We start from the raw sequence: 25,463 nt of genomic DNA, 5'->3' as shown, positions 1-25,463 counted from the left end.
ATTATCTCAGCCCTTCACCACCTAATAGCTAATGTGTGGTGAGCGTACGGAGGCAAGAGTGGCTGCTGCACATTGGTGGTGGCTGAAGTGGTTCTTCACAAACTTTGTTAAGCACTTTGAGTAGGTTACATGTAAAACCTGATGAATTCATTATTGTAACAGCATTGGATAGCCAAGTCTGTAATGAAGCCAGTGATTGCATCATGTCACAAGTAGCAGTGATACCAGCCACCGGGCTTCAAAATCCCTTTCTAGTAGTAACATTGTCACATACGCAGACTGTAGGGAACTTCTCGCTTGGATGTCTGACCATCACCACTCTCTGGCACCACAATCAATAAGAATGCCTAACTATATAGAAACATACTGTATTTAAACAGGCCCTAGTGTGGTTCTTTTCAAATCCGTCAGTCAGCAGTCAGTGCTGTCAGCGTTGGCCATTAAATGCAGCCAAACTGAACTGTTCTTTAGGTTCTGACCTATGATTCTTGGCTCTTAATGTTAATGATAAGTCAGCACCAGTTCTTGCTTGTTTATTGGTAATTTGCTTACATGAGAATACACATGTCCACCACGTTCAGATTATTCAAATGGTGCTCAGCTGTTAGTTTGCTTGTATACCGTATCTGTGTTCACAGAGGGTTTGTAAGCAAAAGCCCCAAACATCCATCTGCTGAACTGATTAAACCTTTCTGTGTGTTGTTTGGATTCGGTGTGTATCCCTGTAGTACTGTACATGTTCCTGGTTCCAAACCTGGATATGGCACGCAGCAGGCACAAGCACACTCTGTACATACTGGGCAACTTAAGAGTCACTGATGGGCCTAAACAGCACCTGTTTAAGGGGGTGACAGGTAACCAAATACCTAAGAAACCCCAAATGGACATGGGCAGAAAGTGCAAACTCCACACAAACAGTGCCTCGGGCAGGATTTGAGCTGTGAGGTGCCACTTCACCGGCCTCTGAAGAAGGCTCACTTACAAACATCTCAGTCATCTCCTGACCATGACAACTCACTTAACCGGAGACTACCAGAGTTGTAAAAATATGTTGACATTTATACTGCACACTCGGGATTTGTAAGCTCCTTTCAATAAAAGTGTCACTTATTTACACATTTGTCCATTGTCTACAACACTCATCCACTTCAGTATTGCAGCAAACAAGCATCTGTCCTGGTAGAATTGGTCACAAGTCACAAGACTGATGACAGTAGGGCAAAATCTCATCAAGTACAGTACTATGATATGCATGTCTTTCAGATAAATGTAATTCAATGCAAGCTAACTGTTTATATGAGCAAAATATAGGAAGAAATAAAGTAAATTAGTAGGTCGCTGTGATTTGTGCTTGGCTTGGTAGACATATATACAGTACAATATATCTCTGCTATACTATATATTTTATATATATACTAGGCTGACCCGCCTTTTAAGGTGACTGACTTTTAAGTTGACCACTTCTTAAGGCAATTCAATATGTAGATCAATTTGATATTTTATACAAACTCATTAATTTGGTTATATTGCATTTGAGCGGTATTACTTTAATACTCGTAGTTTCTGTTATTTTTGTGATGAAATTTTAACTTTTTTTCTATATTGAGGTCGCCCTTTTGAACCCCCCTGATATTTACTACGCGGTGAGGCATTTGTACTCCATCAACATTATTTCCAGAGACATAATTTTGTCTATTTTTCCAGCGCATCGCGCACAAAAGCAGGGGAACGATGGGAGCACCAGAACTCTGCTCACATCACGTCGCTTCGTACCGCAAGCTGCAAGTAGTAAGTCTGTGATAAGCGGAATACCGCTACGCTTTCCACTCATGGGACGGAAGGACAATCCCGACTGCTTTTATATAGTAAGAAAGAAGAAGATATCGCACAGTCTGGAGTAGAAAATCATCTTTTACCTGGAAAAACGAAACTACAAATCCCATCATGCATTGCAAAATGGACGGGGCGTGTGTGAACCTCCACGCCTGCGTAGCACTCACGGGACAGAAGGACAATCCTGACGGCTTTTATATAGCAGGATACATTTGTATATTTTTTTTATCTCACATTCATAACCGCTATTTATATTTATGAGGAGGGACCCAAAAATTCTCAGAATGATCAGCGGAGCAGGTTGTAGTTATCTACTCTGGTACTTGGTATTACATGCCTACAGTCTTGTTAACGTCTGCCATGTGTCACTGCGCGAAGGTGACTGAGGTGCGTATTTCTGATATTTTTTTCTACAGTCAAGCAGATGACTTTGGTGATTTTTTTTTCTGCAAGGCAGAAAAAGCACATCAGGTCATCGTACGTTAAAACAATGATGATTATCAGAATGGATGAATAGTAATTTTCTCAAGTTAAATAAAGAGAAAACTGAAATTTTAGTGATCAGCAATAATGGATACAATGAGGCTATTAGAAATAAACTGGATACATTAGGATTAAAAGTCAAGACGGAGGTAAAAAGCTTAGGGGTGATTGTTGACTGTAATCTGAATTTTAAATCACATATTAATCAGATCATTAGGACAGCATTTTTTCACTTAAGAAACATAAGTAAAGTTAGACCTCTTTTATCACTGAAAGATGCTGAGAAATTAGTTCACGCGTTTGTTTTCAGTCGACTAGATTACTGTAATGCACTCCTCTCTGGACTACCCAAAAAAGATATAAATCGTTTGCAACGAGTGCAGAATGCAGCTGCTAGAATCCTAACTAGGAAAAGAAAATCAGAACACATCACACCAGTCTTAGCGTCACTACACTGGTTACCTGTGTCATTCAGAATTGACTTTAAAATTCTGCTTATGGTTTATAAAGCCTTAAATAATCTCGCCCCATCTTATATATCGGAATGTCTGACGCCTTATATTCCAAATCGTAACCTCAGATCCTCAAATGAGTGTCTCCTTAGAATTCCAAGAACAAAACTTAAAAGAAGTGGTGAGGCGCCTTCTGCTGTTATGCACCTAAAATCTGGAATAGCCTGCCAATAGGAATTCGCCAGGCTGATACAGTGGAGCACTTTAAAAAACTGCTGAAAACACATTACTTTAACATGGCCTTTTTATAACTTCATTTTAATCGTAATTTAACTTAATCCTGATACTCTGTAAGTTCAATTCATCATAACAACTATTCATGGTGGCTCTAAAATCGGTACTGACCCCTACTCTCTTTTCTGTTTCTTTTTCCGGTTTCTTTGTGGTGGTGGCCTGCGCCACCTCCACCTACTCAAAGCTTCATGATGCTCCAACAATGATGGACGGATTAAAAGGAAGAAGTCTACGTGGCCATCATCATCATCAAGCCCTTCCGTGAGAACCCTAAATCCAAAGAGGACTGTTTCATTTATGTTAGGTAGAATGCCCAGAGGGACTGGGCGGTCTCATGGTCTGGAATCCCTACAGATTTTATTTTTTCTCCAGCCGTCTGGAGTTTTTTTTTGTTTTTTCTGTCCCCCCTGGCCATTGAACCTTACTCTTATTCGATGTTATTGTTGATTTATTTTTTATAATTATGTCTTTCATTTTTCTATTCTTTAATATGTAAAGCACTTTGAGCTACTGTTTGTATGAAAATGTGCTATATAAATAAATGTTGTTGTTGTTGTTATGTTTTCCGGCATTAAGTGACGTGTTAATAAAGAGTTTCTCCAATAACAGCAACATTGCACTAAACTGCTCAGGTGTCTGTTGGTAAACATCACGAAAACAACGTGTGGAGCAGCGGCATTCTGCTTCATGACAGTGCACTTGCAGTATGCCACTACACAATAGGCTCTGGACATGGTGACAAACAGTAAGTACATGAAATGTCTCCAGAAATGGAAGAAGCACTGGGACAAGCGTATTGAACCTCAAGTGTGAATTTGTATACTGTATTTATATTTATTGTCACACACGCAAACATGGGGAGAGGTTCATAGGTTTTGGTTGAGGAGAAAACATAGAGGGAGGCATACAGATGGGGCAAAGTTACTAGCCTGTTCTCTGTCTCCATTGCTAGAGTGGAGGAGAAGACACGGAATACCCCTGATGTCACATCCACCAGATCATCACTTGTCCTGCCTCTCCTGGGTATTTCAGATGAATACCAACAAGAAGTCAGCATTCGTTCAGGAACCTGCTTCTATCAAGTATGGACCTCCACAACCTGGAAACATTATGAGGCAGCAACCATCGCCATTTTTGCAACTTTTCTTTTCTTTGTCCTTCACATATTTCTGGCCTTTAAACACAGCATCCTTTGGGATCCTAACTGGAAAGGATGGCCTTTAAAACAGGTGGTTCTAATGGAGGGATGGGCATCCTGGCTAGATGGTGAGCGTCCCCTCACCCTTTTGGGATGAAACCATATTGGAGACCACTTCCTGCGGCCATGTGCTTCCCCAGTGTTTCAGTTGGCAGCATCCCACCCACAGAGCTGCTTGAGTGCTGTAAATCCAATGGGTGGCCCTGCAGTCAGAGGGAAGCTCCCCTGTCTTAAGGAGCTTCTGCCTGACCTGCAATGGCTGCCTGGATGCTGTATTACACTGGGTCTGGCATAAAAGAAGTTGCTCCACCTCATCAGGGGTTGAGGGAATCGGGAAAGGAAGGGGACAAAGCTCAATGAAGGAAGACAGGGAGAGGCAAAGTGTGCAGCAAAAGCAGAATTGCCTTATTATTGTCTGTAGAAGCCTTTGAAAATGTATTTAACAAAATAAAAGTGCTTATAGAATCCAGAATTTGTGTCTATGTGTTGTGTCTGGGGTGTCTGAGACGCCACCAGTATTTAACTACATATTTAAAGTATTTGGTTTTTGCTGGAAAAGCATTTCACTTTACATTAGACATGACACTTGGCGGCCATTTTATTAGGTCTACTTGCTCATTAACTTTAGTAGTCTTCTCCTGCAAGAAGCCCATCATGAGGCTCCAGCTCAGTCTCCTGGATATACAGTAGCATGCGGACATGGTGACGAGGTCTAGCGGTGGTGTGAAAGGCTCAGACATGTGTTCCAAGTAACTTTGACCATGGAATGAGTGTCGTTCCAGCCTGTCAGAAGCAGCTGGGAGTTTCACACACTGTGCTCTCAAGATAAACACAAAACATCCGGGGGTGGGGGCAGCCGTCCGGTGGGCAAAAACAATTTATGAATGAGAGAAGTCAGAGAATAGCGGTCAGACTCGATTGAACTAAAAGAAAGGCCACAAATACTCAAAGAGCAGCTCTTTACAACAGGGGTGTGCCGAAGGGCGTCTCCTAATGACCGTGAAACAGACGGACGGCAGTAGCAGCAGCAGAAATTGTGCTGGGGTCCACTTCTGTCAACTCAGAGCAGAGCTACAGACGAAGCTACACTGCTGGTTTGTTTAATGTTAACATATTGCTTGGTTTGGTTTTTTCTGTTCTGTGTGGTTTTGGGGTATTTTTGCATTTTTTTGGGTATTACAAGTCGTTTTCTTTGGTTTGTAATTTCATAATTGTTTCAGCAGAATTAGTCTTGGCCTAATTTTCCACACAGTGTTTGTTAAGTGGTGTGCGTTCCCTCTTCAGTTTATAAATCTTTTTCTTCTCTTTCTCTCTTAGTTTATTTGATTTCCTCAATTAGTATATCTGGCCACTGATCTAGCTACTAAGTTACTTTTGGCTTGCTAAAAATGATTATTTTTTGTTTATTATTACAATCATTTTTCTAATTCCAATGACAATGGCAACTCTCTTCCTCGCTGGAGACAAGCTTAGGCCGATGTGCCTTCTAAATCAGTCAAGAGAAACAGGGTCAGAGTGTACGCCACGCCCAAAATATCTAACCTACCAGGGCCTGTGCTTGATAACGTTGTTCACAGTCCGGCCTGTCTCCTCGATACACTTTTAATAATCTTGGTTGACACGGATGTATGTGAATTACAATTTTTGCATAAACCGATGAATGACTGATTTCTGTTCATTATTGAAACTCGTAACTAAATGATCTTGTTCCTTGTGACTAGATGAGCTTCGTAAAGTGAAATATCAATACAAGCAAAAAAGGAACTGCAGGCTGATTTTGGTTGTCGCCGACACTATAATTAGCAACACTTTTCTCTGTTTAGGTCATCCCAACATCCAGCACAAATGGAGGCCACCTGCCGTATCGGTAAGCCATCCCAGCTGGCAGTGCTGGTCAAGAGGGCAGCCACCCACATGACCTGAATATGTCCATTAGGTCTGCTTCATGTATACTGTACAAGTTAAACACAATGGCACATTATCTGAGAGCGGTGCAAGACAAGCAGGTTTACGTATCCTCCATGAATGACTTTCGGCTGCCTTTTCATTCACTCCCAAGTCTTCGTTATTTATAACTCCCCCACTCTGATGCTGCACAAGTAGAATGCAGCAATGGCAGATGGTCCTTATGTAACATGGAGCTGGCGTGACAGCAGGGAGGGTCTCCTAACTTTATTAATGAATGCAGATGCCGAATGGAAGGGCCATTCATGCTTAGCTTGTATTATAAGGAGACTCTGAAGAACTGCAAGTCCCCATTTCTGATTTATTATCTTCAATTATCTAATTTGGTGTACACCAGACTCCACAGTGGATGTTAATGTAATTTCAATGATTACTTTTAACAATTTTCAAAACATATGACCTTGTGAGGCCGGCACACTGTTCATAGTTTGAGTTTTGTCAAAAACATACTTTGAATAATCTTAATAAAGATATGTGTTGCTCTTCCTGGGAGACAATTGTTCTTTAATTGCAGAACACCTTATAGTGCAGATCTGAAAGCCTTTTTCATAGTGCAGTTTACGCAATTGATCTCTAAACCGTTAGTCTGTGGGCTCGCCAGCCTCTGCTCCAACTTGTGAAGACTTTGTGGTACGTGTATTGCGCCTTGGGATAGAAAGTGCAGGACCACCAGTGGGGCCTCATTCTCTTTGGTTCACTCAGGTTTGTGTTGATATCCATCTCACTTCTTTATAAATATACAACTGGTGTACCTGAGTGACTCCACTCCTATTTCTTTTATTTGTATGTTCCAGTGTGGGGCAGAGGTGTCACTGGTTGCACGACTGCACTCAGGTCCCAATCTGAGTGGATCATTGTGTGGTGGGTACGGTAATGCTTTGTATCAGCACATGTCCCCCACCATGAATGAATATGCTCCACCAAGTACAAAACTCTTTGATTCTTTTCATAAAAATTACACCATAATGCGACAGGTCTAAATTACACTGTTGTTCATTGTGTGACTGATTAGGTGGGTTTCTTAATTAATTAGTGTTTACAAATAAAATTATTATAGAAGTATAAACTATGCTCAGTGAAGGTATTCTCTGTCCAGTGGTATCCACCTTATGTTGCCCCTTCACAGCACAAAGGGACCACACACTTTAGCCCATCTATCATCCACACCTGTTTTTCGTTGAGGAGGTGGTGTCATGGTGGCCACATGTACCTGATGAGAGTTGAACACACCAAACAGCAGTGAACTGCAGCAACTGCTAGATGATGATGAGGAGGTGTCTGGTAAATTAATAGATGCCTCCTGGTTTCCTGAAAACCACTTTGGGCTACCTTGGGCTATTTGCTCTGTCGCATCACACACAGATAACTGACGGTATGACCTTTATATACTCACTTTTCAAATTATTAGGAACATCTGCTTATCCATACAATTATCTAATGAGCCAATCATGTGGCACCAGCACAATGCATATAATCATGCAAAAAAGTCCATCCATCCATCCATCCATCCATTTTCTAACCCGCTGAATCCGAATACAGGGTCATGGGGTCTGCTGGAGCCAATCCCAGCCAACACAGGGCACAAGGCAGGAACCAATCCTGGGCAGGGTGCCAACCCACCGCAGGACACACACAAACACACCCACACACCAAGCACACACTAGGGCCAATTTAGAACCACCAATCCACCTAACCTGCATGTCTTTGGATTGTGGGAGGAAACCGGAGCGCCCGGAGAAAACCCACGCAGACACGGGGAGAACATGCAAACTCCACGCAGGGAGGACCCGGGAAGCGAACCCGGGTCTCCTAACTGCGAGGCATGCAAAAAAGTCTCTAAAGTTTATTCAGAATGGTACGAAAAACAAAAAATATCCAGTGATCTGCAGGTTTGCGATCACAAATGCCTTGTTGTAAGAGAGGACAGACTGGTCTAAGCAGACAGAAAGGCCACAGTAACACAGATAACCACTCTGTGCAACTATGGTGAGCACAAACGCATCTCAGAAAGCACAACACATTTAAAATTCAGGCAGATTGGCTACAACAGCAACAGACCACGTTGGGCTCCACTCCAGTCAGCCAAAAACAGAAAGCTGAGGCTACAGTGAGCAGAGGCACAACAAAACTGGACAATTAAAGACTGGAAAAAACTTCGGCTAAGGCAAACAGATGGTAGGGTCAGAATTTTGCGCCAACACCATGAATCCGCACACCTAACTTGCCTTGTCTCAACAGTCCAGGCCGGTGGTGGTGGTGTTGTAATGATGTGGAGAATGTTTTCTTGGCACACTCTGTTGATACCAACCAATCATCGCTCAAATGCTATGGCCTACGTGAGTATTATTACTGGCCATACGCATCCCTTCATAGACACAATTTTCACATCTTTTGATGGCTACTTCCAGCATGATAATGCACCACATCACAAAGCAAAAGTCATCTCAGACTGGTTCATAAATATGACAAATGAGTCCACTGAATCTGAATCTAACACAACACTTTTGGGATGTGATGGAATGGGAGATTTACAGCATGAATGTGCAGCTGACAAATCTGCAGACATTACGTGTTTTTAGGATAGACAAGTTCTTAAATTTGCCTTTGCCTTTAAAAGGGATTTTAAAACTTTGCATGGTGCAATCTGTTTGAGATATCTAAATGAAAACTGAATTGTCTCAACACATTTCCTTGAAGAATAAGTGTGCTACAGCTCAACAAAATTGGTCTGTGGGGGGGCCGCGTTGTTCCTGTGGACAGACAGACATGGCTATCACAACAGATGCTTCACACATTAAATTCGAATACAGCTAACAAAATACCAAGCACCAAAAGACATGTGACTACAAGATTCCTTGATGTCTAAAACAAGGTCAAAATAATTTTTAGAAGTGAATTTATGAAAAAAAAAATCAAAAACAAAGATCCTGATCCTGACCCATGACAGGTCACAGAGTACACTGGTCATTTATCTGCCTTCTTTATGGCCAGGTATGCATTGCTTGGCAATACCTTCCTGTAATATGGAAGCCTGGACATTTTACAGGTTTTGTCTCTATACCCCTCTGCCCTTCGTCCAATAAAACCAAGAAAAAGAAATTGGATTTTTAAGGGATTTAGATCGGGTTTTTCTCTATAATTTGCTTGAACATTCCGGTTGATTTTGCCCGGGTCTCAGAGCGCCACACCAGCCTTGTGATACTAAATAACAAAGCCTGCACGTCAGTCCTCAGTGTATTCTACTCTTCGCCGTTGTTTTGTTCCAAGTCCCTCATGTACAGCAACACTTTCAACACACAGTGGATCAGACAGAACTAATGAGCCAGCTTCTGAGGGGGGCACTGGAATTCCTCCCAGCCAGGGTGTTGTTAGTGTGCCTTGTGTCAGGCCTGACAATGACACGTCCCACCAACAGATGAGACTTACGCTTAACACCACTTCTCAGAAATGAAGTGTAAAAGTAGCAAGGTCACCTATTAGTGTCACACTTCTCTCGTCAAACGATTGAGCTGTTTTTAAAGATGAAGGAGCTGAGTAGTTCGGCTGATCTCCCCGTTAGCAAGAGTGCTCCATAAATATAACATTGGAAAGTGAAACAGAGACAAACAGTACTAGAAGTGAGCTGCAGGTTATAATGTAATAGCATTAACATGTTATATTTATTTATATGCTGTACGTTTAAAGTGAACGCTGTGACAAATATGAAGTTTCTATGCAGTTTTCAGAAATGGACCACCAGCCAACTTGATTAAAGTCACTTAGGGAGTCAGAGGTGAAGTAAACACAATGAGTATTAACCATTAAGCCATACTGTCTACTTGATTTTGAGCGAGCTCAGTCTTGCAAACAGTCTGGCAAAAGCAGTTGTTGGCACTTAAATAAAGGATTCCCTGGAAATTAGGGGAGTACATACGTGTCCACCTCCACTGACCCAACATGGCTAACCTGGAAGAAGATCACAAATCTTGACTCCATCTGTCACTCCACCTTCATCTCCTCTCATCTCTATATATGTAAAATCCAACGTCTGTCTGACTGTCCACTATTCACAAGAGAACTACTTACTACTATTTTGCCCTAAGTATCATAGTTTGCTTGCAAGAGTGATTTATTCACGCTAATCTGAGACAGAGGCTGGGGGCCGAGGGGAGGGTGAAGCATGACATCAGGAGTGGGGAGCCAGGTGCAGCCCACCTCACTCAGCGCCAGTCTCTGTTCAAGTCGGCCTACCTGTCGCCACATTTTGGAGCATACCTTGCCACCACTTAGCTAGCGATACCTGTTTGTTTATTGATTTTTAAAGTTTGTCCTGTTTAATTACTACACGGGCAGAGCCGCAAGGGACATCCACTAGAATTTAAAAAGGCTGCCAGCACAACCTCGCCATGTCTGATAACCACTTCTAGCGCTGTCTCACTTGGTGTTGTAGGCATTGCCAGTGGTGCCCTTTTGTACCCACCAACTTCTACTGCTTCATTTCATTAAATGGGGGATAAGCCTTTTGGACCCCAACTCTTTACACCTTCCTGATTCAGTTTTTTTCACACATTCCCATATAAGCAATCAATTAATAGAAGAAAGCAGAAACAATAAAATGCACTTCCAAAAAACAACACCCAAATAACACCAAGAGAATGGTTGGAATGAAACGCATTAGTCCAGGGCCACCGGCCACGAGGTTCAGGAGAGAGCAGGGTCAGTCTCCAGCTCTGTACTCACTGGACCGCCCTAAACAATTGTGTTTTGGCTTTCTAATGCTTCAATTATGTAACACGTACTGAGCACATACAGTGATGAGAGGGTTTTGAGTTCTCCATTTTGTTTGTTAATCTGAATTTTAGCTGCTGTATTACTTCTACATACCAATTTCATGAATAGAAAACTGATTATAAAAAGTACTTTATGTAATTCCTTTCAACGTAAAGACCATTATAAAACTGAATACTGTGGCCATAGCCTCATACAACACCCATGGGTGTGAATGGCAAGAAAAGAAATGAGAACAGTGATAAAACCTTAAACCGCAACAGGCATTCATCTCTTCCTTTTTTTGGCCAGAACATGGGAGATTCTGCTTTATCTGAAAGCAAACTGCTAAGTTTCCTTTATTTTTTATTTCTATCATCCAGCTTTCAAGTTATAACAACCCAAAGCTGAACGGTTACAGTGACCATATCAGAATCCTGTCATCAGTCAAAGAGCAAAAGCACCTCAGCCACCAAGTTAAAGCCGTTTAACTGAAGCTTCCTAATCTCTTTAACACCCAAGATCTGAGCCTGCTGATCAGTTTTGCTTTTTACGTTTGTGCGTATTTATACACCTGATTTTGGTAGCATATACTGGATATCCAGGATAACAGAATGAGAGCTTTCTTCTTAAAAAGTGTTACTTTTAATTCCTATCAGTGCTGCTACAGAATACACAGTCAATCCTGAGCTTAAAATCTCTCGTCCTATAACAGACTCTGTCTGGCAGAAATCAGCCTCACCCCTGGAGCCACCAAAGCAGGGACAGGACACACGTTCAGTGCCCGTCACCCCCATGCTTATCTTAACAATAGTAAGACGCTCCTGTCAATTCAGGTACACGGTGCATGCAGCAGGCTGACGAGGCTAAGCACACTTTTATGTAGTAAAGCTAACAGAACAGACAGCTGCTACAGAACATTTCAAAGGATCAACTGCCAATGGAAACCGTAATCAGATTTGATTAAAGAGAGAAGCATCCATTATATACTGACCTTTAATGAAACGCAACTGGAAAAAGAAGCAGAGAAAGCAGACTCAAATTGAACTCACCCTCAATTATTTCTTAAGAGTTGCTCAAATCATTTTTCCTTTTATCTGCTCTTCCTCTCGGGCTGTTGCAGTACATGCCTCTGAGCAGGATATTGCTCAAGAAAGGTCAACTGCCTCATCTGGTAAAAGCCAAGGCTCTGGGGCTTACAACTCCAGAACATTTTTTCCAATATTGTATGTAAACTCTAACCAAGCACTGTGTACTTTATTTTGCAGCAAAGCTGTCTTCTCCATCCCCAATAAAATGACAGTAATTCACACTTCTTTTGTCCTTTCTCCACAGCCGACTCCCTCTCCCTGGGCCCAATGGATGATGCCATTTTAAAGCAGACGCGGGAGTAGTTCTGATGCCAAAACCATTGTCTCCAGAAAGCACTTCCTGGTCAGGTGAACTGCTCCCCTTAGTGGCACCCATTGAACCCAACATTACAGCCCTATAGAACCACAGTTCCCAAGCTGCCCTAGGGGTGTCCAGACAGGGGCTACCAGGAAGGATGATTCCATCCCATGTACCAGGAACAACATGGCCATGGGAGCCAATGGTCCACGGTCCCACATTTCTTCTCACCTCACAGCCGGGTTACTGATTTCCATTCCTTGTTGCCAAGATGCCTCCCCCAGCATTGCATCTGTGTCAGTAGACCTCCATGCCAGCTTCCTGACAGAGACGGGGAATGTCATGCCTCTCTTCATCTCCTTCCATTATACTAACAGTGGCCATCACGGGCAGGATGCCAGTCCATCCATGACATTTGTTAATTTTAATCAGTCTCATCAATTTCATCATAGACCTTATATAGCTACGTAGCTCATCTACACACATTAAACTGTAATACCTTGTCTGTCTGTCATTTTTATGTTATTTACTGAGGTTCTGTCCCCTGCTCGCTTCACTCACCAACCCCCATGCGGGCCCTATGATTCATATAGAAATCCAAGAAAACTTCTTTGTCCGTGTCTTCCAGATAAATTTTGTGTAAAGTGCGATACTTTTGGAAGCATGGATTTGTATCCATTATTGGCTGTAGAATTTCTAATACGTCCGATCGTTTAACTCTTTTGATTCAATGTTGCATCTCTTCTCCATCGTCGTAAACATAATCCTGTCCAAATTTTGTTTTCTTTGAAATTAACCTTGTAGTAGCTTTAATTGTTGCGGGACCACAAATTCTCATAGCGTATGGTCCTGAATTGTGTAAATCTACGTTTTGAGCATTGAATGATGCAAATGCGAACAGATTATTGTAGATTTGGATATTTTGCCTGTAGTGTTTGTGGATTTCACTTTCACCTTATAACAAATCTTTTATTTCTCGCGGATACGCCTCTTCATTGGGAAGAAACACTACGTTTCCATGATGGCAACACAAATTAGACAATCTACAAGTTTCCGACGTAAACTTTAAAGCCAAACAATCTTCTGTCATATCACCTATGTCCATATACAGTAGACCCCCCACAAAGTTGCAGTTCAGAGTTTGCTGCCTCAGTCATTCGTGGATTTTTCCTTAGAACCTATCTAATAATTGTTAGCGGAAACCGCAAATATCCTCCACAATTTTTATGCCTTTTTTCGTGGCAATACTCTACTGTAGAGAGAACAGGAAGCAACTGTAGAGGAAAACATGGCTTGGGATGGTGAAAGTAGCCAATAGAATTTGAAACTGCAACTCCCAACAGTCCCTGCAGTGACTCTGATTGGTCTTCTGCTGAGGGTGCTGGAGCTGTTGGGGGTCAAAGGATGTCTTTTAAAATGGGGGCCGGTGACCAAAAGCAAAAAAAAAGTTTTTGTAATTTGTGTTAGAAGTTCCTGCATGTCTGCCTTCTGTTGGGTTACCTGTACTTATTTGTTTTGTCCTGGATCGTTTCATGCGTTTGGATAGTCTGCCGGATGCCTGTGTACTTGAGGACTTTAAGTGGATTCATAGCCATCCTGCAAAGAAAGGAGCGCTCCTGAACCTGTCCACCCGTCTTCACCATTTCAGGAACTACCGGTAGGACTATCTTTACATTCCCATTCAACGTGAGGATCTCTGGACTATCTATTTTCATCACTACATTTGATGTTTTTCATGATTTACTGTGTTTGTTTTGTTTGTGCTTTGTTATATCTAATGTGTAAGATAGATCGGGGTGCCCAATGCGTCAAACGCAATTGAATGGTAGATCGGAAAGGTTATGCAGGTAGATCGCGTTGCATTCAAAATATTTTTTTTTTAAACGTTAGTCTATCATATATCCTCCCAATGGCATTTGCCACTTGATTGACATACAGGGCGGCCAGTCTGAGATTGATGAATTCTTCTAACACACTGGTCATCCCGCACGCGAGCTACTGCAAAATTCCGGCTGTGATCTAGTTAGCCTTCCAATTTATATCGACTAAAGAAGGGATTTAAAAAATAAATAAATTGTTGTTTATGGGCTGGATGTGGAATTGGAAGAGGATTTTTTTTCTCACAATGTCACAACCGAAGTGCGTTTGACTGATCTATCAATCTATCATTGCTATTCCAAAGAATGAAAATGTAGAAAGGCACTTTCAAACTGTTCATAAAAACTACGAAACTGACTTCCTTCCAAAAAGCGATCTGAGAAAGAGAAAGGAGAGGGAACTAAAATCGCAGTTGAGACGCAATGGAAGGCATGTGCGCAACTTGACAGCATATGCTACAGGGCAGATTGAAAATTGTCTGTCAGACTTTATCTAATGGAAAAAAAGTAACGATTCGAGTGTTGCCCAAAGTAGCGGAGTAAGAGTAGCGTTTCTTCTTCACAAATGTACTCAAGTAAAATTAAAAAGTATGGTGCAGTAAAACTACTATCAGAAGTACAATTTTTTTTAAAAGTTACTCAAGTAAATGTAACAGCGTAAATATAACTCGTTACTACCCACCTCTGATACTCAATATATACATATATATCTATACTAATAAAAGACAAAGCCCTCACTGACTGACTGACTCATCACTAATTCTCCAACTTCCCGTGTAGGTAGAAGGCTGAAATTTGGAAGGCTCATTCCTTACAGCTTCCTTACAAAAGTTGGGCAGGTTTCATTTCGAAATTCTACGCATAATGGTCATAACTAGAAGCTATTTTTCTCCATTTACTGTAATTTACACATTACACATTAGGACAACAAGAAACACTAACCTGATTTCTTTTTCTTTGGTTATAATCTTGGAAAAAAGTGAATTTGTTCTGTTATTCTTGTTTCTTTTGTGAAAGTGTTTCTTTGATATTTGGAATTTAGGCTTCAAACATTATACACTTCATGTCTACTTTTTGTCAATTATTACTAAAACATGAAAAACGTTTCTGTTTTAACAATGTGTTTACTGTGCATAGATCGTTGTAGACACGGAACACACATGAAATGCAAGTGTTCCAAATAACGATATAGTATTTATAAAAGGTGTCATTTTGCTTAACTTCTCACTCTATACAACTCTAAGCAACTGACACACAGGTAAACAGACTTGAGCTGAGAAGACTGTGCAGGGTGGGGGATGTGATAGCAGACTGCTTGCTGTTTGCTGCTTATCGACACATTTAAAGGATAAACGATGCTGACGGAGAGGTGCGAAGCGTTTTAAGGTTGGGCTCTGGTAATTCTAGTGTTAAACTATAAAAATAGGCATTTTTTTAACCACATCGAAAATTTGCTGTTTTCCACAATTCGCAGGTGTTCTAGGAATGTAACCCCCACGAACTTTGGGGGTGTACTGTATTCGATCTCTTTTCGCTGTTCCGTTATTTTACCGAGTAATAATTTACGTTTGTTTGCTCTAATGCGATCTTTACTATCAGTTTTCTGAGACTTTTGAATTTTACTGCTTTCATAATCTCTAACCTGCTCAGCATGTGTATTGCGCCAACATTCTACTTTGTCTTCTACTCTTTGTCTTTTATTTCTGCCCCCACTTGGACCTGTTAGGTTTTCAATTCCACTTGGTCCGGGCTGTATACAACTTTCCTTATTTTCCGAATTTGCACTTAGATTATTATTGTTCTTTTTTGAATTCTTTTCTCTCCAATGCTTTTGGGCCTCTTTTTCATGCGCTGCCCTTCATCATTTAGTTGTTGACGTTTCATCTAGAACATATAAAATTATTGTCCAGAAAAGGACTACATGGAAGGAAATGAATAGATTGTATGTCTTGTATTAAAATGAGGAATTTCTAAGAACTGAGAGCACAGCCACTGTGTCTGACAATAGCTTTCACAAGAATGAGAGGTGAGTGGATCATGGGCGTAGTTAAATCTCTTGGCACAAAGTCTCATCTCATGGGACCTGAAATTATCTCTCTGAAAAAGTCTCATCTCGTCCCAGGATTTTTATATAATAGAGAGATTTGTTTTGCACACACACTGATTTAATCATGTATGTTAGTCAGTCTGTTAGTCAGCTTGTTTGCTCGCGATTGACACAAAAATGACTGAAACGATTTTCACAAAGTCCTGCATGTAGGATGCTGTTGGTCCTACCTGAAACAACATTTCAAAAATGTAATTGTAATTTAGAGTCAAAAATTGCTTCACTCCAATATAGCTGCGTCAAAGTTCACAAAAGTTTGCATGCATAGACTTGCTAATCAATCTGGCATATTGTTTAGGTTTGACTCTGCTTAAAGTGATGGGAAGGGAAGGGTGTGATGGAGGAACTATTCAAAAATCATGCATTGCCTAAAAACAACTACATTATGTCTAGTTTCACTAAACCTTCATTTACATATTGTTCATGGAACTTAAAATATACGCTTTGTATATACAATACAATAATATATTGTATAGCCCAAAATCACACAGGAAGTGCTGCAATGGGCTTACGAATTTCATTGGAATTTCATTGGAAAGTTGTAATAGGAAAGTTAGCACCACTAGTGATGAATAAACCCCACTGAATTCACTTCCCATCTAGTCTGGCAAAATCACTGAAACTTTTGTGAACTTCGCCGAACTCCACAAAATGCGTTGAGGTCAATGGGGAAGGAGGAACTGAACTAGTATAGAGTGGATTATAATGGTGCAGTGGTATTTCAAGAATCCATGAGGGCTCAGGAAAAGAAACAATTCTGGGCCAATTATTGTGGCCAAATATGTGATCTGCGCCCCTATGCCTCAAACAACAAAACATGCAGAAGAAACGATAATCACAAACAAAATACAACAAATGGCCAGAATAAAGAAATGCCTTGTAAATAGTAATAAAGCATTTGTTTTTATTATTTTACTTTGTGCCCTGTGTTTTTTTTTCTTAATTGGAGGAGGAGGAGGGCTCCTTCAAGGCTTGTTTTGAGTTAATTTCTGACCACATGACTACATTGCATGCATAATTAGCCATGCGGTGCGGTGGTGCCAGCACACAGAAATGAGTGTTACATACTGTAAAAATTGCTATACACATTGGCAGTACATGTACATGTCGCTGGCTCCCTGTTAACTACAGAATACAATACAAAATACCACTCTTAATATTTAAAGCTTTCCACAACCTCACTGATCTCCTACAGGCTTACACTCCTCTCGCTCACTCAGATCCGCATCTGCAGCTCTACTTTCTGTACAACACATCAAACTCAGTTCTATGGGAGCTCGAGAGTCTCTCATAGTGCTCCTCGACTCAGGAATTTTGCACTGTAACTGACTATTATCTTTGTTTGCTAACTATTCGCTTATGATTTATCATTCTTTGTTTTTATTTTACTAATGTTGTTTAATTTCATTGTAAGGTGACCTTGAGGGCTTAGAAAGGTGCCTATTCAATAAAATGTATTATTATTATCAATACTGCAAGTTTTTATTTTTATGTATTTATTTATTTATTAAACTACTTTATTAAAATCTACAGTGTTTCTTAAATTAAGTGACTTCGGGACACATTTTTACCCTTTTAAGTTCACTAATGACCCACATACTGCCATTAAAGAACCCAGGTGGATGAAATAACCACAAGTGTAAGAAACAAGAGCAGTTAGAGACGAGAAAAAATATCGTACAACACTGTTCAGTGGAGGGGGTGGTTTCTGCACATCTCAGTGGCTGGAACTTTTTTTCCTCATGTGCTTGCAACACAGCAATGACCAAGTTGCCAAGTTGGCAACAATCATACGGTAGGCATAAGTGAAAGATCTCCACATGGCTGCTATAGATCTGTGATATGACATTGGCCTTGAAAAGCATCATGGGGCTCTTGGAAAAAAATGTTCACCTAAGCTGGTGGCACAATGAATTTCCAGGAAAATATTCAGCAATCAATGCCATCGGTGAACACCACACATTTGCAGCAAAAAAACACTGCAGTAAATTTCAATGATCAGCACTAAGCTCCACAAAAATCATAAAATACTCCAAAACAGTGAAGTAGATGTTTATGAAATGTGTGTGGTAAAGTTGATGGAGATTCAAATGTTTCATCATAAACAGGGGATAAATAAAGAGAACAGCACAAAAATTGGTAGTTCTGCCCAGCTTACATGCTGCATCAATGATTCCGTTGCTCAATAAGCCATCCAGTTTGTTAATGTGGGATTAAACATCTACTTGAGAAAACTCAGTAAACCAGGAAGATCAAAGAAGTAGTGTTCATTGTTCTAACACAGCAAGGTGATCACACAATTATGGACTCCAATCATATACAAAAAGAACAAATATTCAACTCACGAGAGCACAGTCAGTGGTTGGCTAGCATGACCATAGAAATTCATTACAGTGCATAATCAATTAAGAAGATGTCTATTAATATTTACTTCCATTAACTGTTGATAGTTTATAGAGGGCCAGAATTATTACGGTTTATAAATGAGTAAGCAGATAATCACCTAATTACTGCATTTATTACTCACATATGATTATAACTTTGACATAAACCGCTAACCCAATTTAAATAATTTTTCTGCAGTTTCGTAATTCCAAACTTACAAGTTAGACAATATTTCCATGTTCTTCACAAGCTATGAATGTGTGTTTTAAGTTACATTTTCACTTTAACAGGGTGGTTTTCTTCATTGTAGCTGGTTGTGATGGAGCACAAGAGTAAGAGGTAAAGGACTGGAAGTGAACGTCAGGTATTGTTGTACCACTGAAGGGGGTCTGTGCCTCCAACCACCATCACACAAACTCAACACCTACTGTATGCTTGCATTAACAGGCCCTTAAACTAAAGTACACTGAGGCTTTTTCTTTGTGTATCGCATTTGGTCCCATCTGCATTCAACTCTGAGGCACGTTAGAGAACAGCACCTTTTAGCAGAAGAGATGAAGAGTTTTCTTACCTTTGCAGGTGAAACATTTGATATGGAAGTGTTTCGACTGGACTCGCAGCACCTCTCCTTTGCATGGTTCTCCACATTTGCTACAGTGGATAACTGGTTTTTCTGTGTGGTGGTGTGTGTCCTGTGCATGTGCCACTGAAACAAAGAAGAGAAGTTATTACTTTGAGTCATCCCTTCCAGCTGATAATCATACATTAGCCCCATTTTCTTCCTCCATAAACCCTTCACCAGGTGACCCCCACCAGTAGAACAGGCTGGACACTATCAAGTCCTTAGCTTCTTATATATACTATAGCGCTTGTAAGAATGAGCACCATTTCAAAGCGCCGAACCATCTAGTGTTACAACAGCAATTTTTACAGTATGTAACACTCATCTCTGTGCGCTGATGTACTGCATTTAGATAATTATCACTTTTTTCGCTGGATTATTGACACTACTAAACTTAGAATTTGAAGCCTGTATTCTTTAATATCTGAAGAGGATTTGTGCGGAGTATAAGGTGGATTATAGATGCGTCCTCTGGAATACTGCGTGCAGTATTACTCTCCATGTTACAAAAAAAGACATAGCAGCGCTAGTGCAGTAGCACTCAAAGAGTATGCAGCACAACTTCTGGTCCAAACTTTGGTCTTGTCACGTATGGACTACAGCAACCCACTTCTGGCAGGAGTACCCACGTGTTTTGTCAAGCCACTGTGGATGATTGAGGATGCAGCAGACCGTCTTGTCTTTAACCAGCCAAGACAGACACATGTGACACACGTCACCCGTCTCTTCAGGTCGCTACATTGGCTTCCTGTAGCAGCACACATTCAGTTCAAATCCTTGATGCCTGCCTACAGAGTAATCAATGGGTCCACACCTGAGTATATGGAGACACTAGTGAAGTGCTGTACTCCTTCTCGACCACTCAGGTCTGCCAGTGAACAGAGTCTGGTGATGCCATCTCTAAGTGGTATCATGCCTCAATCCAGACTCTCTTCCTGAGTAGTTTCTAGTTGGTGGAATGGGCTGCCCACCTCCATCCGTACTGCTGACTCCCTCAATGTATTTTAAGAAGCGATCCCATCTGTTCTGTGGATATCTAAGTGAAAAGATCAGGAAAAAAAAACTTTGCTCTGCAATATTTTTATATTCTTGGTTAATTTGTTTAAGTTTAATTGCTTTAATGATTGTAATCTGCTGTATGATTGTAAATGTGTTAGTTATTACATCTTTTCACTTGTAGCAATCCACTTTTGTTACATTTGCTGAACAAACAGGCCGAGGCCTAATGTCACTCGATTGTCGCATTGGATAAAAGTGTTAGCCTGCTAAGCAAATAATTGTAAACTATGATTGATTTAACGGCTGCCTCCACCTGTCCCTTTGCCTATGTGTTTGTGCTCTGGCTCATTTTTAGGCTGCCGTAATGTTCCAGTGAACTTTTGATGAGCGTAGCAAAGCACTGATGCAAGGTTTGTGTATACAGCATGTGACACATTACAGTTCATCAAAAGATCGTCTAATGTTCTGTAGAAAACAGCTGGCAAACACCGTGTTCAGCAGAAACCCACACCTGTCACTTTGGTCAGGTTCATTTGGACGAGCTGTGGTATCCAGTCAAGGTCAGCAGGGAGTGGATGGCTTGTGGGATAAAGAACAAGCCATGCACATGCCCAGTGGGTCACAGCCATGGGAATGGTAAGCTTTATTAATACAGTGCACATATAGTATAATACTTTACAAAGTTATACACCTGCGGTGGGCTGGCGTCCTGCCTGGGGTTTGTTTCCTGCCTTGCGCCCTGTGTTGGCTGGGATTGGCTGCAGCAGACCCCCATGACCCTGTAGTTAGGATATAGCGGGTTGGATAATGGATGGATAAATGGATGGATGGAAGTTAAACACTTCAAAAGTGCAATTTTTCTAATGTTTTTTACAAGTGGTGGTTAAAAGACTTGGCAGTGCTAAACAGAATAAAGGCATCATGTTGAACCCGAAAGGGAGTGAGAGGTTGCAATGAGCAGAGCCCAGTCAGAGAAGGGCTACATAATAAGTGCTAACAAATCAGAGCTTTATTAGTCTGCATTTTCATTAAGTCTGCATCTCCACCTGTCCTCATTGCAATGCTGAGCTGGTGTTTTCAGAAGTAACTGACTTTGGAGAACATTTTCAAAAATCTCGTGGATTTCAAATGGGTGAGAGGCCAAAACAGAGACAATTGTCTGCATTTTAAATGAAAACATAGTAGTGTAGACACAGAATAAGTTAAAATGCTGTTACCCTCTTATGACTTCTGTTAATTTATTATTCTATCTTCATTTTACTTAGTGCCAACACAGGATGCTTTACACTCCACACAAAACACGGATGTGGACTTTCTTTTTGTATTTTGCGCCACTGTCTTGCTGTATGCCCAGCTACATTTCAGCTCCAGCTTGCAGACTGATGAGTGGACATTCAACTTAACAATTTTCAGAAATCGAGCAGGATTCAGGGTTGCTTTATTAAGGGCAGATCACCCATATCTTGAGGCAGCCCAGGATCCCCACCATTATGCTTGACATCAGTATGATGTTCTTACTCTGGAATGTAGAGTTTGCTTTACACTCGATAGATTGAGACCCTTGTATATCACACAAGTGACACGTTTATCTCGCCTGTCCATTGGATATTCCCCCACAGGGCTGGGATCATCCGGGTGCTTCCTGGTAAATAAGATATAAGCACGTCTGTTCTTCTTTGTTAGCGATATTTTCTGCCATGCTGCTCTCCAATAAAGCCCACTTTTGCCTGATGTCTTTCTTATTGAGGAGTCATGAACATTGACCTTTACTGTTAAACTGAGGTTTACAATTCTTTGGAAGTTTATTTATGATCCTTTGTGACTTCCTCGGATGATTTCACGCTGCGCCCATGGTGTCATTTTGGCTGGCCGGCTACTCCTGGGACGATTCACTGCTTTTCCATTTCAAGAGTTTGGCTCTCACTGTTCAGAGAAATTCCATAGCCTTGACGTGAGTTTGTAGCCCCTTCCGCACAGATAGATGCCAGCCACATTTTTCTCTGATCTCTTCAGGAATTTTTTTTGCTTCTTATATCTCTGTACTGTCAGCCTGACTCTGACAATCGCTGTTAAAATAAGTATAGTTTATATCAAGGCTGTCTACCAATTATCCTTTTAATCATGTTGATTTAACTAAACTACTTTTTCACACAATGGCATTTGGCAATGAATAACTTTGCTAATTAAATTAAAAAAATGTGTTATTTGTTCACACAGGTGCCCTTTGCCTAATATTAGGTTTTGATTGTAGACCTGGAAACGCTCAGTGCGTAAAATCTTCTTATATAAAACGTGGCTGTTTGTTTGTCTGTCCAAGATTTTAAATCACCTGTAGCTCGCAAACCGTTTGACCTACTGACCTGAAATTAGGCACACATATAACATGACATCTACTATCCACTTTCAGGGTGATGATTGACCTCCAAGGTTATTCTTCTTTTTATTTTTATTTAATATTATTGTAGAATCACCTCTCAACAGCAGCCAGCAGGGCGGCAGTGCGGCTCATGCATACGAGCACCGTTTTCATCCCTACCACCTTCGCCGTCACTCCCCCTAACTCTTCATATCTTAAGTCATTCTTGAGGCAGATTGAAGACTTAAGTGCCAGCTTAAGTGAAAAATTAAGGAAAACATACTAAATAATTGCAACACAAATACAGACTTCATCAGTTTTAACGTGAAAAGATGACGACGAAAGAAGAGAAGAAGCGGACCGCTAGGGTGGAGAAAAGAAGAGCTGCTCAGGAAGCAGCAAGCACATCAACCTCTGAGCAAACAAATGCTAAACGTACAGGATTAGAGGATGAAAAATTACGTATGCTCAAGTCAAGTGTATTCACAGCACATTATTGTGCAGTGTGCCATTACTGGTCCTCAGAAACTGAGGAAATCAGTATACTTTTTCAAATACTTTTTCACAGCACTGTACGGCACACTTGATAGGATGTAATGCAATAGGCTTTGGGAGCCAAACAAGGCTTTATGACTTAGGTCACCGGCCTACCATTCCTCCTGAACGCTCAACGCACTGATCCTGTCATTTAGTCCTTTCTGCTCAATGCCGCATTACAAACCACTCACTGTGCACCGCCACCCTCTTCTCGCAAATCTCTCCTCATTAATGGAAGTTCATTTTGTTTGATGACAATCAGAACATTGGCATGCTGTTTAAATAACAGGCTTGTCAAGTCTGGTGAAAAACATTTATTCAAGAATAAAATTAAGTTAGCGGCTTTAAATGCAATGTTTAAGCAAAAAGATTTTACAACCGAAATAAAACTGAACAATATCTGGAAGATGATCTTATCATTCCCTGTGCAGTGCATGCTAATGGCATGTACTGCTTACGAAGTGTCTTCAGAAGGATTTAAATCAGTAAATCATTTGACTTTGTAGCTCCGTCCATTACCACTGCGCACCTTTACCATTGAGAGGTCAACAAGTCTCAGAGCAGCAGGGAATAAGGATGGACTGACTAGGACAACACAGACACGGTTGACAGAAAACGGGGCAAAGGCTTAATAGGGTTTACTAATTTAAACAAAAAATAATGCAAAAAAGGTAGAAATTATTTGTGCATGATAAGTTTATGTATGACTAAAAATTGTTGAGTTGCAGGCTTACAAGGCATTTCTGCAGTAAAGTGGGTCTGGGAGTAGCAATAAAAACCTCCGACGCACTCAATGTAACTTCACAGGACACAGTTTCTCACAAATGGCACAATTTTATGATCTCTAATAACAACAATTAACGCAGACTTCAGGAGGTGTGCACTCACTCCTGATGTCATAATACGTTCTCTTAAAGACAGATTTTTCTTCCTTTACATATTTGTTTTGCAGCTACAACAACTCACAACTAGCCATTTGAGGGGTTGTTTAAGTAAAGCCAAAGTCACATTATGAGAAATATCAGACTTGCTGACTGTCCAGTTGTTGATCTTGTTGCCTGACCAGGTCTTTATAATCGACTGAAAATCAATGTGACATCCTTCCAGCAAAGTCATACTCGCTTCTTTTTGTGACAGCCAGTAGAGTATCTCGACTTTTTTCTCTTTTTTCCATTCTATCATGGCACGTGAAACACGACATCAGACAAACAAGCTTCCCTTGTGTTTGTTGGTCCAAACGAGACACATTACTCTTCGTCACTGCATTATAAGCATTGTACTTCTGGGTGCCCACTTAACACCTGGCTGCAGCAGATAGACTTTCATTTCCGGAGGGTGGGACGGGACCACTTGTCTGCCTGAGGGGTTGCCAACCAGGATCCCAAGGTGTTTCGTCGTGTGGTGGTTGTGGCAACACTCTGTACCAGTGCATACTCCCCAACCTGACCTGAGCTGATTCATTGGTTGTCATTTATCAACAACAACAACATTTATTTATATAGCACATTTTCATACAAAACAATGTAGCTCAAAGTGCTTTACATAATGAAGAATATAAAAATAAAAGACAGTAAGAAAATAAAATAAGTCAACATTAATTAACATAGAATAAGAGTAAGGTCCGATGGCCTGGGTGGACAGAAAAAACAAAAAAAAAACTCCAGATGGCTGGAGAAAAAAATAAGATCTGTAGGGATTCCAGACCATGAGACCGCCCAGTCCCCTCTGCATATCATATTATCATGCATACTGGGCCTGCCTCAATGACTAAATACAAAATTTAAAACATTTTAATTCTGTTAGAGTGAGTTGTTCACTAGTTGAAGTGAGTAGCTGGGTTTGTCACATTATGCAACTGGCAGTCACGGAAGCACAACGCCGATTGACTCCGACTTGCTAAAGTTATGTAAAGCTGATGTTAAGCAAATCTGTCAAAGATCAATACTCAAGGAATCCACTAAATGTAGAGCACAACAAACACAGTAGAGATGCCGTTTGATGAGCTCATTAAAAAGTGTAAAAACAATCATAATAACAGAAATAACAGCTTGTGGACTTTTGGCATGAAGATATCAGGGAGCCCTACCTGTTATTAATTAGCCAGGACTCTGTTTTCCCGGTCTCTGTTTCCTTTTGTTAATAATAATAATAATAATAATAATAACAATACATTTTATTTATATAGCACCTTTCCCATGCTCAAGGCACTTACAGAATATA

At 40.8% G+C, this 25,463-nt stretch overlaps 1 protein-coding gene across 28 annotated transcripts in view; it reads right to left on the bottom strand.

Annotated features, from left to right (window-relative positions):
* ablim1b (actin binding LIM protein 1b) overlaps window positions 1–25,463 on the bottom strand; it is a 513,083-nt gene that overhangs the window by 243,418 nt on the left and 244,202 nt on the right. For all 28 annotated transcript variants that reach the window (XM_039775700.1, XM_039775776.1, XM_039775715.1 and 25 more), the window contains exon 2: window positions 19,301–19,435. In XM_039775700.1, the coding sequence (XP_039631634.1) occupies window positions 19,301–19,435 (135 nt within the window). The remainder of the gene's footprint in view (window positions 1–19,300; window positions 19,436–25,463) is intronic.

The sequence above is a fragment of the Polypterus senegalus genome, chromosome 1 (assembly GCF_016835505.1).
Source record: "Polypterus senegalus isolate Bchr_013 chromosome 1, ASM1683550v1, whole genome shotgun sequence".
NCBI classification, from domain to species: Eukaryota; Metazoa; Chordata; class Cladistia; order Polypteriformes; family Polypteridae; genus Polypterus; species Polypterus senegalus.
Note: the sequence above shows the minus strand (reverse complement) of the source record. Positions and strands in the feature narration are given on the sequence as shown.